Source organism: Homarus americanus, unplaced genomic scaffold, assembly GCF_018991925.1.
Source record: "Homarus americanus isolate GMGI-L3 unplaced genomic scaffold, GMGI_Hamer_2.0 scaffold24499, whole genome shotgun sequence".
Lineage (NCBI taxonomy): Eukaryota > Metazoa > Arthropoda > Malacostraca > Decapoda > Nephropidae > Homarus > Homarus americanus.
In genome coordinates this window covers 21,497-39,122 of record NW_024757823.1, presented here as the reverse complement: position 1 = coordinate 39,122, position 17,626 = coordinate 21,497, and the positions used below count along the sequence as shown (strand labels likewise).

Genomic DNA, 17,626 nt, shown 5'->3' with positions numbered 1-17,626 from the left:
CCTGTCTCTCTACACCTGTCACTACACCTACACCTGTTCCACACCTGCCTCTACACCTGCCTCTACACCTGTTGCCTGCCTCTGTTACACTGCTGCCTCTACACCTGTTGCTACACCTCGCCTCCACACCTGTTGCACCACCCTGCCTCTACACCTGCCTCTACACCTGTTGCCACCGCTGCCTCACCTGTTGCTACCGCCTCTACACCTGTTGCACCACACTGCCTCTACACCTGCCTCTCGCCTGTTGCTACACCTGCCTCTACACCTGTTGCTACACCTGTCTCTACACCTGTATCTACCTGCCTCTACACCTGTCTCCTACACCTGTCACTTTCACCTGCCTCCACACCTGCCTCTACACCTGTTGCTACACCTGCCTCTACACCTGTTGCTACATGCCCTACACCTGTTGCACCTCACACCTGCCTCTACACCTGTTGCCACACCTCTTGCCTACACCTGCCTCTACACCTGCTGCACCTGCCTCTACACCTGTCCTCTACACCTGTTGCTACACTGCCTCTACACCTGTCCTCCCTACACCTGTTGCTACATGCCTCTACACCTGTATCTACACCTGTCTCACACCTGTCTCTACACCTGCCTCTACACCTGCCTCTACACCTGTTGCCACACCTGCCTCTACACCTGCCTCTACACCTGTTGCTCACACCTGTTGCTACACCTGCCTCTACGCCTGTCCTCTTTACTGTCCCCCGACGTTGCAATGGTCCGTCTGTCTCCTACTCTTAACACAACATCTGATGAGCTGGTATCCATGTATACAATACAATACACATTTGTATTTTCTTGTATCTACAGTAGGTTAGGTAGGTTAAAGAACAGGCTCACTATATCTGTAACTAGGGTTGAGCCTGCAGGTGGTAGGCTGCTCCCTGGCCCATACTCGCTAGTACCAGTACGCTAGAGTCGTCACTGTATCCCCTCCCCCCGCCTCTGGGCCTCTCACTATCTGTAGTCCGCAGTCCATAAGTTACACAGATGCGTTTGTTGAATGTCTCTCGTGACTTGAGGTGTGAAGAATAGTTACCTGGATACCTTTATAACCCCCTCCCCCCTCCTTCCTACCTCCTCTCCCCCCTCCTCTCCCTCCTCCCCCCCCCCTCCACCTCCTCTCCCCTCCCCTCCTCCCCCCCTCCCCCCTCCCTATCCCCCGACTCTCCCTCCTTCCCCTCCACCTCCCTCCTCCTCCTACCCCCTCTCCCCCCCAAGAAAAACAGAAAATTAGATCCAGAATGACATTAGTATTACCCTGATGGTCGACCTTAACTTCCATCACCAATTACCCGGTTGACGTCAGTATCGTCATCACTGAAAATACAATAACCACAACAATAACAAATTAGTCCTCCCATATCTCACCCACCACCACTACTTCACCACCACCACCACCATACCACCGCCACCACCACCACTACTACCATCACCACCACCACCACCACCACCACCACCACCACCACCACCACACCACACCACCACCACCACCACCACCACCACCACCACCACCACCACCCACCACCATCACCACCACCACCACCACCACCACCACCACCACCACCACCCACCACTACTACTACTACTACTACTACTACTACTACTACTACTACTACTACCAACAACATGGTAACAACAACAGCAACAACACCGTTACCATACTACCAAGGAGACAGCAGGTGGTGGGCAACCTGTGCCTTGAGGAGCCGACCTGGTACTGAGAAGACTGGTACAACACCCAAGTACCACTCCCTCCCTCCCCCCTCCCCTCCCTCCCTCCCTCCCTCCACATCTCCTCTCACACCTCTCCCTCCCCTCCCTCCTTCCCTCTTTTTCCCTCCCTCTCTGCTCTCCTCCCCTCCTTTCCCTCCTGTTATGTGTGGGGTTCCACCGTGTTCCTCCGCCTCCATCTTGTCTACATACTCCCCTCCCTCCCTCCCTCCCTCCTTCCTTCCTTCCTTCCTTCCTTCTTATTCTCCTCCCCAACTTAATTCTCCGGCCCCCCCCCCCCCCCCCCCCCCCCCCCTCTCTCTCTCTCTCTCTCGCATACGCCACCTACCTACCTCCTCTCCTCTCCTCTTCACACTCCCCCACGCACCCTTTCCTCCCTGTCTTGTCCCACACTGTGCTCTAGTGCGTCAACCCTAGTCAATATACAGGTCTCTCTCTCTCTCTCTCTCTCTCTCTCTCTCTCTCTCTCTCTCTCTCTCTCTCTCTCTCTCTCTCTCTCGTGTTGTTGGTTGTCGATAAAGTCTAGTATGGGTAATCGAACCACCCTATCTCTACCTCACACCTCTCCACATCATCTCTCTCCCCACACATCACCCCTCTCCCCACACATCATCTCTCCCCACATCCTCTCTCTCCCCACATCACCCTCCCTAGCAACTCATGTTTTCTCATGCAACTTCCCTCCTCCCTCCCTCCCTCCCTCCCTCTCCTCTCGCTCCCTCCCTCCTTCCCTCCCTCCCTTCTTACTCCTCTCTGTGATCTGTTCTTTTTTCCACCACGTCATCTGCTTCCCTTTCCACTCCTCTTTTCCTCCATGTTTAGTCAGCTGCTTCCTACCTCCACCCCTCCCATTGTCCCACTCCCTTCTCTTCCACCTCCTGTCATTTCCCCAGTCTATCCCACCTCACAGCGTCATTCCTCCCTCCCACTCTCACCCCCTCACTCTCCCCTCACAGCGTCATTCCTCCCGACCCTCTCCCCTCCTCTCCTGGCTGGCGTCAGCCTCCCTTCCTCTCAGTGTGACGCCCAACTAATGTCTGAGCTGTGATTCTCTGAGGTCCCTCTGCTCCCCTCCTTTCCCTCCCTCTCCCTTCACTCCTCCCTTTCCCTCCCCTCTCCTTCACTCCTCCCTTCCTCCTTCCCCTCCTCTCCTTTCCCCCTTCCCTCCTTGACTGAAGGTGTGGGGGTATCAAACTAACCAACAAACTAGTTGACGATAACTAAAATAGTCAAAATGGTGATGAGACTACCGGAAGTGGCTACGTTCCCGTGTCGCATGAGGGGGACAGAAGGCAATGAGGGGAGTAGAGAGCAGGTGAGGAGGAGGAGAACAATGAGGGTGAGGGAGGGATGAGGGGAGTGAAAAGTCAGCGACCCCCCTCCCCTTTGAGAATACGGACTCAGAGGTTTGTGTTGGCCTCGCTCCCGGCTGGCCTGACCTCACTGGATCGATATTACTGTGACCCACCTTATACCCTGCCCCCCTCCCCCCAGTAGTGAGGCCACCCCCGGTACTGGTGAGAGAATAGTAACACACACACACACATTATGCTAAGTAGTGCACCTTTTAGCAGGAAGTCGTATGTCCTGGTTGTAATTGTATCTCCTCCACGAGTGATTAAGTTCATTCTGACAATAACGGGGGAATAGTGTGGCTGTACATTATTCCATTTATCAACTGAATCCTTATGATCCTTGTACTTTGTGGAAGATTAGACGCCTTTAATACTCTTCTCTGACGCTGTAACCTGGACTTAAGTTAGTTTTATTTTTAGTACATATACACGCTAAGTATGAATTACGACGATCTGTTTTTTCTTTAGTAGGATGTATGAAGTTTAATTGGTTAGGTTAGGTTAGGTCAGGTTAGGTTAGGTTGGGTTGGAGTTAGTGGTTAGGTTAGGTTGGAGTTAGGTTAGTTGAGTTAGGTCAGGTTAGGTTAGGTTGGGTTAGGTTAGGTTAGGTTGGGTTAGGTCAGGTTAGGTTAGGATGGGTTAGGTCAGGTTAGGTTAGGTTGGGTTGGGTCAGGTTAGGTCAGGTTGGTTTAGGTCAGGTTAGGTTGGATGGGTTAGGTCAGGTTGAGTTAGGTTGGGTTAGGTCAGGTTGGGTTAGGTTAAGTTTGGTGAGTGATAATGTTCTCAGACGGTGTTGATGCGTTACAATAATTAGTACATGAGATCAAGGTTGTAATCCATAAGAACACTGAGAGCCTGAGGTGATGGGTTGCAGTAGTCAACTAACACAGTACAGTGAACGTCTTTTGTGAGTTACTGAGGACTGCCAGCCGCATGATGCCTCCCTCCCCATTAATCAATTCTCCTAGTTTTGTTTACAGTTTGCAATCATGATATTGATTTTTTAACATAATTGAGGTTCATTTACATTATTGTTTTGAGAGTTATAAGGAAAGAATTATTCAGTAACCAGTACGATATCTTGTACCTTATGTTGCCAGGCTTCGTCCATCACCCTCTCAGTGTAGCGGACAGTATGGGTCGGGTAACACGCTCTAAACTCTAAAGCTTTCAATCACGAATTCATCATCACTTTTGGTACTTCATAATGAGACAAATAATTACTAAAATATAAATAAACTTCTATTCTTGAACTAAACAACCTAATTCTACTTGAACTTTTTAAGGATAATGCCAGATGCTGAACATGTAACTAATTCTTCAGCTAATGCTCAGTAGGAATTTAATTTCCACCCTTAGAGAACGTGACCAGGAGGGACCTTTCTTAACACTTGATATTTATACAATTTTAAAGTCTGTTGTCCTGTGGTGTGTGTGTGTGTGTGTGTGTGTGTATAAAAGACCATTTGTTATTCGTATTTTTGACAAGCGTTGACATTTATTACAAATTCATTATATACTGTACTTCGGTATTATTATTATTATTATTATTATTATTATTATTCACGGAGTTTATCGAAGCCAGATGAGAATTGGGGAGGTGGGTGGGGGGGGGTAGAGCTTTAAAACAGCGAGTGCCTGAGTCAGTGTAATCATGATAATTAGTTTTCTCTCATTAGTTAAGAGAACAAATAATTATAAACACTGGATTACAATAAAAGGAAAGTCGTCATTATTAGTTTATTTATCTATATTTTCATTCATAGGCAGAATTCATTTTGTTCTGAGTTACCTTGGCTGAAGATATTTAGGTTAGCTTAGGTTAGCTTAGGTTAGGTTAGGTTAGGTTAGCTTAGGTTAGCTTAGGTTAGGTTAGGTTAGGACGCGATTCTCAGATATTTACGTATGTTTGTAAATCCTCCCTTGCTGTACAGTCTCAGTGCAGTTTGGAAGCCATATTTGTTTTCCTTTTTCCTTCCTCCTATATTTCTAAAATCTTTGTATCATTAATTAAAGTTTGAGTGAGGCTTACTTCCTTGAGGTGGTGTGAGGCAGGGCAGGTGTAGGGTGGTGTGAGGCAGGGCAGGGGTGTGAGGTAGGGCAGGGTGTGAGGGGTGGTGTGAGGTGGGGCAGGGTTGTGAGGGGTGGTGTGGAGGTGGGGCAGGGTGTGAGGGGGTGGTGTGAGGCAGGGCAGGGTGTGAGGGTGGTGTGAGGTAGGGCAGGGGTGTAAGGGGTGGTGTGGTGGGGCAGGGTGTGAGGGGTGGTGTGAGGTAGGGCAGGGTGTGAGGGTGGTGTGAGGCAGGGCAGGTGTGAGGGGTGGGTGGGAGGTAGGGCAGGGGTTGTGAGGGGTGGTGTGAGGTGAGCAGGGGTGTGAGGTGGGGCAGGGGTGTGGTGGGGCAGGGGTGTGAGGGGTGGTGTGAGGCAGGGGCGGGGTGTGGGGTGGGTGGGGGCAGGGCAGGGGTGTGGGGTGGAGTGAGGTGGGGCAGGGGTGGGGGGTGGTGTGGGGCAGGGCAGGTGTGGGGGTTGGTGGGGTGGGGCAGGGTTAAGGGTGGGGAGGGCAGGGTGTGAGGGGTGGTGTGAGGCAGGCAGGGGTGTGGGGTGGAGTGAGGCAGGGCAGGGTGTGAGGGTGGTGTGAGGAAGGGCAGGGGTGTGAGGGGTGGTGTGAGAGCAGGGCAGGGTGTGAGGGGTGGTGTGAGGCAGGGCAGGGTGTGAGGGTTGGTGTGAGGCAGGGCAGCAGGGTGTCAGCAGTGGTCAGCACGGAATCAGCACGACCCTAGAGTGGTCATCCTGTACCTCTTAACACACACACATGATGAGAATTAGAGAGAGAGAGACAAGAGAGGGAGAAACACCTTTGCATTCTCTTACTGTGTGTGTGTGTGTGTGTGTGTACCAGTTAATAAACACGAGTCTAGTTGTTTGTTCCGAGTCACCCAGTACACCTACAGTTGGTGTTAACTAGACTGAACAAAGGAAGGATTATATTTCTCAAGTTTTTTTTTAGCGACTGCAGGCTGACCGATACTTAAAAGTGACTGATTTAAGGACAGTGACTGATACTTAAAGGCCAGTGACTGATACTTAAAAACAGATTGACTTTTGTTTCAGTCTCTGCGTCAAACAAGTGAAATAACTATGACCAGGACAGTCTCCTCTCTCTCTCCCCCCCCCCCCCCCCCCCCCCCCCCCCCCCGTAGGTGAAACTCAGGTAAATTATACATCTATTATTAATGTTATTTCACAAGCATCCTAGAGTGACCACAGCAGTTAGAGAGGTCAACAAAGGTCAGGGTTATTAAGTACTTCGTTTCGGTGTATGAGTGTAGGTAGTGTGTGGTGTGGTACAAGGTGTGGTGTGGGCAGGGTGTGGTGCTGTGGGTGGTGTGGTGTGGTCAGACTGTGATGGTGTGGGTGGTGTGTGTGGTGTGGGGTTACATGGTGTGGTGTGGGCAGGGTGTGGTGCTGTGGGGTGGTACATAGTGTGGTGTGGTCAGAATGTGATGGTGTGGGTGGTGTGTGTGTGTGTGTGGTGTGGGGTGTGGTGCTGTGGGTGGTCATAGTGTGGTGTGGTCAGATGTGGTGTGGGTGATGTGTGTGTGGTGGGGTTCATGGTGTGGTGTGGGCAGGGTGTGGTACTGTGGGTGGTACATAGTGTGGTGTGGTCAGAATGTGATGGTGTGGGTGGTGTGTGTGTGGTGTGGGGTTACATGGTGTGGTGTGGGCAGGGTGTGGTGCTGTGGGTGGTACATAGTGTGGTGTGGTCAGAATGTGATGGTGTGGGTGGTGTGTTGGGGCCCACTTGGACTGGGGTCTATTTAACAGGAGGGACACTGACCTGACCTAACCTAACCTAACCTAACCTAACAAATGGCTACACTCAGCGGAAGACATGCAGCCTACCACAACATAGACACACAACACGAGTTATTATTCAGTTCACAAGATATTTCCCAAACGGCTGTACACTTGAAGGTATACAACTTGGGGTTATAACATAATCTCACCAGTATCAGGGAGAACAAGACCACAAATAGGTAGGTTTGAGGTAGGTTAGGGTAGGTTGAGGTAGGTCGGGGTCAGGCCAAGAATTCTCACACCAATTCAATTCAATTCAATTCAATACAACACGAGTCACTCAGAATCTGATGGCCATTTTTCCCGCCATTTACGTGACACTACCAACTTCAGTGAACCATCTAAAAGTCCTCACAATGTCCCCAAGCCATTTTACCTATGACGACGGACTGTAAATGCCCCATCCTAAATGTCTCAGTAATAACTTAAGGCCATTTATAACCATTTACCTGTCGAGATGAACATAGAAACATCATTTTAAATACTCGAGATGTACCCAGGCCATTTACCTGTGACGATTGCTTATGAATACGCCGTCCTAAATGGCCTTTTCAATGTCTCACGTTAAAGGCAAAATAGCTCTTGAGGTTCTGAGCAATAGGTAGGTAATGAGCCACTTTCTCTCTTTATCTTTCTCTCTTTATCTTTCTCTTCTTTCTCGTGTTCTCTTTATTTTATTTATCTCTCATGTATTAGGTATCAAGTGTGAGGTCCAGGGTAGGGGGGGGGGAAGAATGATGGAGGAATAAATGAGAGCGAGAAGGAGAAGAGAAACTGCGTAAAACGTAAGAGAGAGGGAGAGCATGAGGAGGAAGAGAGAGAGAGAGAGAGAGAGAGAGAGAGAGGAGGGAGGGAGGGAGGAGGGAGGAGGGACGAGTTAGGGAAAGAGAGAGAGAGAAAAGACGGAAGGAAGGAGAAAGAGAGAGAGACGATGAGGGAAAGAGAGAGAGAGAGAGAGAGAGAGAGAGGGGGTCCCAGTAGGGATCTGCTACCGGTATACAGGTTAGTCTATATGGTGCCCCCTGCTGCTGCCTGCTGGGCTCTCCCTACCTGCTACCTGGCTCTCTCACACCTGTAGGAGAACTCGTCGACCTAGAGAACGTATGGTATAGTCTTGACGCTTATTTGCCGCCATCACATTAACTCCTAATTATTGAAACAAAAACATCAACATATTCACAAAGTTGATTTTTAAGGGAGAAGACGTGTTGGTGAGTGGTGAGGAGTGGTGTGGTGAGGGGAGGGAATGGAGGGAGGGAGTGGTGGTGGTGGTGAGGAATGGAGGTGGGAGTGAGTGGTGGTGGTGAGGGAATGGAGGTGGGGAGTGAGTGGTGGTGGTGGTGAGTGGGAATGAGGTGAGAGGAGGGTGGGTGGGAGGGAATGGAGGTGGGAGTGAGTGGTGTGGTGGTGAGTGGGAATGGAGGTGGGAGGAGGTGGTGGTGGGGGAGGGGAGGAGGTGGAGTGAGTGGTGGGTGGTGGTGAGTGGGAATGGAGGTGGGAGTGAGTGGTGTGGTGGTGGTGAGGGAATGGAGGTGGGGAGGAGGGTGGTGGGGGAGTGGGAATGGAGGTGAGAGTGAGGGTGGTGGTGAGGGAATGGAGGTGGGAGTGAGTGGTGGTGGTGGTGAGGGAATGGAGGTGGGAGTGGAGTGGTGTGGTGGTGGGAGTGGGAATGGAGGTGGAGGAGTGGTGTGGTGGTGGTGAGTGGGAATGGAGGTGGGAGGAGGGTGTGGTGGTGGTGAGGGGAATGGAGGTGGGAGGAGGGTGTGGTGGTGGGAGGGGAATGGAGGTGTGAGTGGTGTGGTGGTGGTGAGGGGAATGGAGGTGGGGAGGAGTGGTGGTGGGGAGGGAATGGAGGTGTGAGTGAGTGGTGGTGGTGGGGAGGGATGGGAGGTGGGAGTGAGGTGGTGGTGGTGGGGAGGGAATGGAGGTGAGGAGTGGTGTGGTGGTGGGGAGGGAATGGAGGTGGGAGTGAGTGGTGTGGGTGGGGAGGGATGGGGGTGGGAGTGAGTGGTGGTGGGTGGGGAGGGGAATGGAGGTGTGAGGAGTGGTGTGGTGGGGGAGAGGGAATGGAGGTGGGAGGAGTGGTGTGTGGTGGGGGAGGGAATGGAGGTGTGAGGAGTGGTGTGGTGGTGGGGAGTGGGAATGGAGGTGGGAGTGGTGGTGGGTGGTGAGGAGGGAATGGAGGTGGGAGTAGGTGGTGTGGGTGGTGGGGGGGGGAATGGAGGGTGTGAGTGAGTGGTGTGGTGGTGGTGAGTGGGAATGGGGTGAGGTGGTGGTGTGGTGGTGGAGGAGGAAATGGAGGTGGGGAGGGGGTGGTGGTGGAGGAGGGAATGGAGGTGTGGGGAGAGTGGTGTGGTGGTTGGAGTGGGAATGGAGGTGGAGGGTGAGGGTGTGGTGGTGGTGAGGGGAATGGAGGTGAGAGGTGAGGGTGTGGTGGTGGAGAGGAAATGGAGGTGGGAGTGAGTGGTGTGGGTGGTGGGGAGGGAATGGGTGGGTGAGTGGGTGTGGTGGTGGAGTGGGGGATGGGTGGTGGTGTGGGTGGTGGTGAGTGGGAATGGAGGTGAGAGTGAGTGGTGTGGTGGTGGAGGGAAATGGAGGTGGGAGGTAGTGGTGGTGGTGGAGGTGGGAATGGAGGTGTGAGTGAGTGGTGTGGTGGTGGTGGGTGGGAATGGAGGTGGGAGTGAGTGGTGTGGTGGTGGAGAGTGGAAATGGAGGTGGGAGTGAGAGTGGTGTGGAGAGTGGGAATGGAGGTGTGAGTGAGTGGTGTGGTGGTGGTGGAGTGGGAATGGAGGTGTGAGTGAGTGGTGTGGTGGTGGAGAGTGGGAATGGAGGTGGGAGTGAGGTGGCGTGGTGGAGTGGGAGTGGGAATGGAGGGGTGGGGTGAGTGGTGTGGTGGGGGATGGAGGTGGGAGTGGGTGGTGTGGTGGTGGGGGTGGGATGGAGGGGTGTGTGAGTGAGTGGTGTGGTGGTGGTGAGTGGGAATGGGGGTGTGAGTGGTGTGGTGGTGGAGGTGGGAATGGAGGTGAGAGCGAGTGGGTGTGGTGGTGGGAGGGAATGGAGGTGAGAGCGAGTGGTGTGGTGGTGGTGGGAATGGAGGTGAGAGCGATGGTGTGGTGGTGGGGTGGGATGGAGGGTGAGGGAGTGGTGTGGTGGTGGGGTGGGAATGGAGGTGGGGGTGAGTGGTGTGGTGGTGGGGAGTGGGAATGGAGGTGAGGCGAGTGGTGTGGTGGTGGAAGTGGGAATGGGTGAGAGAGCAGGTGGTGTGGTGGTGGAGGTGGGAATGGAGGTGGGGGTGGTGTGGTGTGGTGGTGGGGGGTGGGAATGGAGGTGAGAGTGAGTGGTGTGGTGGTGGTGAGTGGGAATGGAGGTGAGAGTGAGTGGTGTGGTGAGTGGGGTTGGTAGTGAAGTATATGCGTAGTGTTGGAGAGTGTGTTTTGGTTAAGATTCAGGTGTATGGGTCAGCAGCAGGTGTGGAGTAGGAACATGCAGGTGTATGGGTCAGCAGGTGGGTAGGAACATGCAGGTGTAGCAGTGCAGCAGGTGTGGAGTAGGAACATGCAGGTGTATGGGTCAGCAGCAGGTGTGGAGTAGGAACATGCAGGTGTATGGGTCAACAGCAGGTGTGGGATATAAACACGACATCAGGTGTATAGGATGGAACAACACACCAGTTTCGGAGTGTAGGTGTTACAGGTGTGTGTAAGGGGACAAACAAACATGTGGGGTTTGTGATGGGAGGTGTGTGTAGGTGTGTCGAGGCCCCACCACCAGCAGCAGTAACAGGAGGAAGAGGAGGAGGGGAAAGGTGGTGTGGCCAAGGCTGCGATCTGGTGAAGGAGGACTACCGCCCCCTTCCTCCCTTCCCCTGTACACAGGTCACGCACTGCAACCTGCCCACCTCTCCCCACTCTCCCTCACTAGATTTACCCGCACTCCCTCCCATCCCAACCCCCTTTCCTGGATGGTTTCTCCCCTTCCCTCGCTGGTTGGACAGGGACAGGAGGCTGGCTGTGGCATTCTCAGAAAAGTGACGAACTTAGAAACGACCAGGTCAACCTTCTCCTTTCATGGCCTCCTCCTCTCTCCTCTCCTCTTCTCTTCCTCTTATACTTTTCCATTCCTCTTTCTTTCTCCCTCCTCTTCTTTCTTCCTTCCTCTTTTCTCTCTTCTCTTCTCCTCTTCCTTCTCCATCTTTGTCTATCTTCTTCTTCATCCTCCCTCCTCCTCCTCCTCCTCCTCCCTTCTCTTCTTTATCATCCTTTCCCTCTCCTCCTCCCTGTCTCTTCCTCCCTCGTCCCTCCCCTCACTATACCTCACACCTTCCCTCAACTCCCTCTTCCCTCGTATTATCCTCCCTCCACCCCTCGTCTCTTCCCCTAACTTTCTCCCTCCTCCCTCCCTCCTCAACCGTAATTACATAATCGGGCTGAGCCTCCACCAACCGTAATCTGCTTTTCTTCCCATATTTATCAGGTCTGTCTTCCGTGTACCTGATTCCCCTCATCCCTCTCATTCCCTCATTTTACCCCTCTCATCCCTACTTCCCCTACCCTCATTCCTCTCACTTCCTTCCTTTCCCTCACCTACCCTCTCATATTTCCTCTTCTCATATCCCTCTCCATCTTTTCCCTCCCTCCCTCCCTCTATATACACTATCTCCCCTCCCATCAACTCGTCTCCCCTTCCCTCCCCTCTTTCTCTCCTCTCAAAACATTTCACCTCAATTCTAACCTAACCTCCTCCCCCCCCTCCCTCCTCCTACCCCTCCCCCTCACCCCTCGCCATCCCCCTTCCCCCTCACCTTCTCCCCCCGAGTCATTTAGTGGCCAGGCTTCACCTGTATCAGGTGGTACAAGTTTGAAGAGGATCTGTCCACTCATGTCTGTGTGTGTGTGTGTGTGTGTTGTGTGTGTGTGTGTGTGTGTGGTCGGGAACACCCTTGTGTGTGTGTGTCTCCTTGTTTACTTCCTCCCTCACTCCCCACCCGGGTTAATCCCCTCACTATCTGTCTTCCTCCTCCCTCTTCCCCTCAACCCAGGCACCTTCCATCTCTCTCTCTCTCTCTCTCTCTCTCTCTCTCTCTCCCTCTCCTCTCTCTCTCTCCCCCCCCCCCCCTCCCCACCCACACACACACACTCGTTCCTCATCTCCCTCTCTTCCCCCTTGATGAACATTCCCCACCATCTCATTTCCCTCATCTTACCTCCCCTCCTACCTCCCCTCTTCTTTACACTTCCTCCCATCATTTCTCCCTCACCTCCAAGTCTCTCCTCTCCCTCTCCCCACCACTGCTGTCAGAACATCTCCCCAGTATTTCATTTGTGTCTGAGGAAAATGTTATGATTTAATATCGTGGCCTCGACTCCCGCCTAACTTACTGCAGGTGTCTTGTGCAGTCTAGAGGGTGTTAATACGTCCCTCCCCTCCCTCCCTCCCCCTCCCCTCCTCCGTCCCTCCCTCCCTCCCTCCGTCCCTCCCTCCCTCCCTCCCTCCGTCCCTCCTCCTCCCTCCCTCCCTCCCTCCGTCCCTCCCTCCCTCCGTCCCTCCCTCCCTCCCTCCCCTCCGTCCCTCCGTCCTCCCTCCCCTCCCTCCTCCCCTCCCTCCGTCCCTCCCTCCGTCCCTCCCTCCTCCTCCGTCCCTCCCTCCCTCCCTCCGTCCCTCCCTCCCTCCCTCCGTCCCCTCCCTCCTCCCTCGTCCCTCCCTCCCTCCCTCCGTCCCTCCCTCCCTCCCTCCTCCCCTCCCCTCCCTCCGTCCCTCGTCCCTCGTCCCTCCCTCCCTCCTCCCTCCCTCCCTCCCTCCTCCCTCCCTCCCTCCGTCCCTCCCTCCCTCCCTCCCTCCTCCCTCCCTCCGTCCCTCCCCTCCCTCCCTCCGTCCCTCCTACCGTCCCTCCCTCCCCCTCCCTCCCTCCCCCTCCTCCCTCCCTCCCTCCCTCCTCCCTCCCTCCCTCCCTCCCTCCCTCCCTCCCTCCCTCCCTCCTCCCTCCCTCCCTCCCTCTTCCCTCCCCTCCGTCCCTCCTCCCTCCCTCCCTCCCCCCACGCTCCCTCCGTCCGTGTGTTCACTAGGACAGGGGCCCACCTATGACATGAACCCATTAGGACGGGGGCCCATAAAGTTGGATTAAGGAACAGTACACCTTGGGGTCACACAACTGGGGCCCTAGCTTTTAACCCACTAATACTCACCAGTTTATTGTGGGGCCAATTAGATGCAGGGCCAATTAGATGCAGGGGCCAATTAGATGCAGGGCCTATTAGATGCGGGGCCAATTAGATGCAGGGGCCAATTAGATGCGGGGCCATTAGATGGGGAGCCAATTAGATGCAGGGCCAATTAGATGCGGGGCCATTAGATGGGGGCCAATTAAATGCGGGGCCAATTAGATGCAGGGCCAATTAAATGCGGGGCCAATTAGATGCAGGGCCAATTAGATGCGGGACCAATTAGATGCGGGGCTAATTAGATGCGGGGCCAATTAGATGCAGGGCCAATTAAATGCGGGGCCAATTAGATGCAGGGCCAATTAGATGCGGGGCCATTAAATGCAGGGCCAATAAGATGTGGGACCAATTAAGAGCTGTGACCTAGTTTCCCTTGTTGACTGTAAGGGAACTCTCCGTTACCTGCAGTAGAGTCACAGCGTAATGTCGACGCCCTTCTTGTCATCAACTAAGATTATTAAATGTGGCTATACAAACCTTATCTCTCTGTGTGTGCGTGTCTGTGTCTGTCTGTCTTGTGCGTGTCTGTGTCTGTCTGTCTTTTTTATAGAGAAATAACAATAGGTTAACTCAAAGGGGGGTATGTGCGTGTGTGGGTTTTAGTCCCAGGATGGTGTGGGTCGACTACCGGCGTATGTTGTTTGACCCAAATGAACAAAGTCGGGTATAACGAGCTGTGTGTTAGAGAGAGACAGAGAGAGAGAGAGACCTAGTGAATGGTGCTTCATCGGCAATAAGAATGAATGTCGCTCAGGTTTAGAACTTAAAAGGAAAAACTAAACTTGTATTTGTGTCTGACAGAAGGAGAAGTGATTACCTGGACGACCTGATTGGTGTTTAACTTAATATTGCACACACACACACACACACACACAGACACACACACACACACACACACACACACACACACACACACACACACACCACACACACATTGTCTCACGGTGTCCTAGTTCATCCTAGAGAAAAAAATGACGACGGGGGCTGAGCTTCCCCTGTGCTGTCCTCTGGTGGGTCTCCGGGGAAGCTCTGCCACACCTCCCCTCTCCCATCTCCCTACTTTACCCACCAACCCATTTCCTTCTTTCCCTTCCCCTCCTTCTCCATTTCTTCTTTCTACCTTCCATCCTTCACGGTATTTTTTTCTCTTCTCCTTTTTCCTTCTCTTTCTTTCCTGTCTCTTCCCTCTTTCTTTTCTCCCTTCCTTATCACCTCCTTCCTTTTTATTTGTATTATGTACAATTCATTATGTTATGAGCTTAAGTTTTCCTCTCTCTCTCTCTCTCTCTCTCTCTCTCTCTCTCTCACCTGCCGCCTACCTGCCAAAAAACAAACACATTTCGCCCTGCTGCTACAAAGGAACTCTGATGTTAATGACGTGATGGTGACACTAATTATATGATATTAGATTAGGTTAAGTTGGGCTGGGTCGAGTTAGATTAGATAGTTAAGTTGGGCTGGGTCGAGTTAGGTTAAGTTGGGCTGGGTCGAGTTAGATTAGATTAGGTTAAGTTGGGCTGGGTCAGTTAGATTAGATTAGGTTAGTTGGGCTGGTCGATAGATTAGGTTAGGTTAGGAGGACGTCCCGATACCTTTATAAGTTAATATCCCCCCTCGTCCCTTAATCTACGTGGAATGCCCTTATACACCACTGTTCGCCAGGACCCACTAGTACTGGCTCATTCAGACTACTACATAACAGTTCGTCTGTGTGACTCTACCTTACCCTCTGCTGGATATATTCACTTACCCTTTGTTTACATTGAAGGTGTGTGTGTGTGTGTGTGTGTGTGTGTGTGTGTGTGTGTGTGTGTGTGTGTGTGTGTGGGAAGGGTTATGAGAGAAGATCCTGAATAAATATTAAGCGTCACTCCTAAAACTTGGCAGATGTTGTTGGCCAAGAAACAACAAATTCAATTATCGAAGAAGTTACTCAAAGGTCAAGGTCACACCTGTTCACTAAGGTGGGGGGATGACACACACACACACACACACACACACACACACACACACACACACACACACACACACACACACATTTTATGGTACGCTTGTTATTCGTTTTTACATGAATTTAGCTATGAGTAATTCCCATAGACATAAGTTGAAAGAGCTAAGTTATCCCTATGTATAGAAGGCGCTATAAACCCGTTTTCTGTCATTCGCTTCAGCTGAGATGGAGCGGAAACTTGAGGTGAGGAATCCGACGGAGTGGACGCCCTACCAGCAGCAGCCTCTAGGCCTCTCCCGGAACGACGTGCAGAGAAGGGTAAGCCTTGACTCCTTTAAATGTCTGTTACTATGTCTGTTTATTAGTATATTTGTGTAAGTATGCTTAGTCTGTGTGTATAATAATAATAATAATAATAATAATAATTAACGTTTTATTAAAGAGCATGGCAGCCGGAAGGCTGAAATATACAGTTACATAATTGGGGAATGGGTCTCTTGATTTACAAATAATATACAAGTAACATAAGTGATACAAATATGATATATAATAACTAGGTGGGGAGAAGCTCAAACTACAGGGCGTTTCAACATAGTGCAAAAGTAAGATTGACTGTGTGTGTGTGTGTGTGTGTGTGTGTGTGTGTGTGTGTGTGTGTGTGTGTGTGTGTGTGTGTGTGTGTGTTCATTTTATATTCACCCATATTAATGGATATAATATACTAAGATACGTTATATAGCTTTATGTAATTATAAGTGTGTTGCAAGAAAAGTCTGCGTCACAGCCGACACGACGCAGCACCACACAGCAAATTAACCTGTGTTGTTTTGTGTGTGTCAGAGCCCGTGTGCGTCGCCTTCCAGGGTGACGTGCCACCGCCACTCCCCTGGACACTGCCAGCAACGCCGAGGACACCTCCAGTAACGGCAACAAGGACGATAGGGACGACGATGCCGACGACGACAACGACGATGACAAAATCGACGCCCAGTACGACCCAGAGCGACTTAAAGCCTTTAATGTGAGTAAACGAGTTTGGTTGGGCTAAGGGGGAGGGGGGGGGGCTGACCCGTGTTGAGGGCTGGTGGGCAGAGGTAAAGGGCTAGATTGCTACTAGTGACATGGTGTTAAAAACGATTGTGTTCACTACAACCTTGCGAGGAAAAAAACAGAAGTTATTGCCTCTGTGTGTGTGTGTCCACGTGACCCCTGGTGTGAGTCTCGTCATGAAATAACCACCCACATACACAGACATGGGTTCATGGGTCTTTGTGCAGAAAGAAATTCCACAGGAGAACCATTAATGTACATACAGAGATGCCCATATTAAACACCATCTTTCTCCCGTCACAGATGTTCGTGCGGTTGTTCGTGGATGAGAACCTCGACCGCATCGTGCCCATCAGTAAACAGCCCAAGGAGAAGATCCAGGCTATCATCGACGCCTGCGCACGACAGTTCCCGAGGTTCGCCGACAGGACCATAAGAGGATCCGCACCTATCTCAAAAGTTGCAGGCGAAACAAGAGAACTCGAGACTCTAATGGATGGGAGACGGTAAGTGAGGAGAAGGAGGACGCTGAGAGGTGATGAGAGGGAGAGAGGGGGGACTGAGAGGAGGGAGGAGGACGCTAAGAGGTGGGAGGGGGACGCTGAGGTGATGAGAGAGGGAGAGAGGGGGACTGAGAGGAGGGAGGACGCTGAGAGGTGGGAGGGACGCTGAGTGATGAGAGGAGAGGACTGAGAGGAGGGAGGACGCTGAGGAGAGGTGGGAGGGACGCTGAGAGGTGGTGAGGGAGAGAAGGGGGACTGAGAGGGAGGGAGGAGGACACTAAGAGGTGCTGAGGAGGAGGGGCGGGGGATGCTGAGAGGTGGTGAGAGGAGAGAGAGGGAGGCGGACACTAAGAGGGTGGTGAGTGGTGAGAGGGACGCTGAGAGATGGTGAGAGAAGGAATGGGGGACTGTGAGGGAGGGAGAACACAGGGAGACGGACAGTTACGTAGGAGTGTTTGTAGGTTAACTAGACCCCATTCCTACCTGACCCTAGACCCCACTCCTACCTGACCCTAGACCCCACTCCTACCTGACCCTAGACCCCACTCCTACCTGACCCTAGACCCCATTCCTACTGACTGGACCCCATTCCTACCTGACCTAGACCCCATTCCTACCTGACCCTAGACCCCCACTCCTACCTGACCCTAGACCCCACTCCTACTGACCCTAGACCCCATCCTGCCTGACCCTAAGACATTCCTACCTGACTAAACTAAAAATTTACCCTTTAGCACTGAAACCTTATTCATCAAGGATAGGAAGTGTTGGAGGATGAGGAAGTGTTGGAGGATAAGAGTGTTGGAGGATGAGGAAGTGTTGGAGGATAAGGGAAAGTGTTGGAGGATAAGGGAAGTGTTGGAGGATATGGGAAGTGTTGGAGGATAAGGAAGTGTTGGCGGATGAAGTGTTGGAGGATAAGGAAGTGTTGGAGGAAAGGGAAGT

At 52.3% G+C, this 17,626-nt stretch overlaps 1 protein-coding gene across 1 annotated transcript in view; it reads left to right on the top strand.

Moving 5' to 3' along the window:
• LOC121857830 (myb-like protein K) overlaps positions 1-17,626 on the top strand; it is a 38,602-nt gene that overhangs the window by 15,698 nt on the left and 5,278 nt on the right. The window contains 5 exon segments of the mRNA XM_042354095.1: positions 15,349-15,446; positions 15,969-15,994; positions 15,996-16,149; positions 16,482-16,605; positions 16,608-16,684. Coding sequence (XP_042210029.1) covers positions 15,349-15,446; positions 15,969-15,994; positions 15,996-16,149; positions 16,482-16,605; positions 16,608-16,684 — 479 coding nt within the window.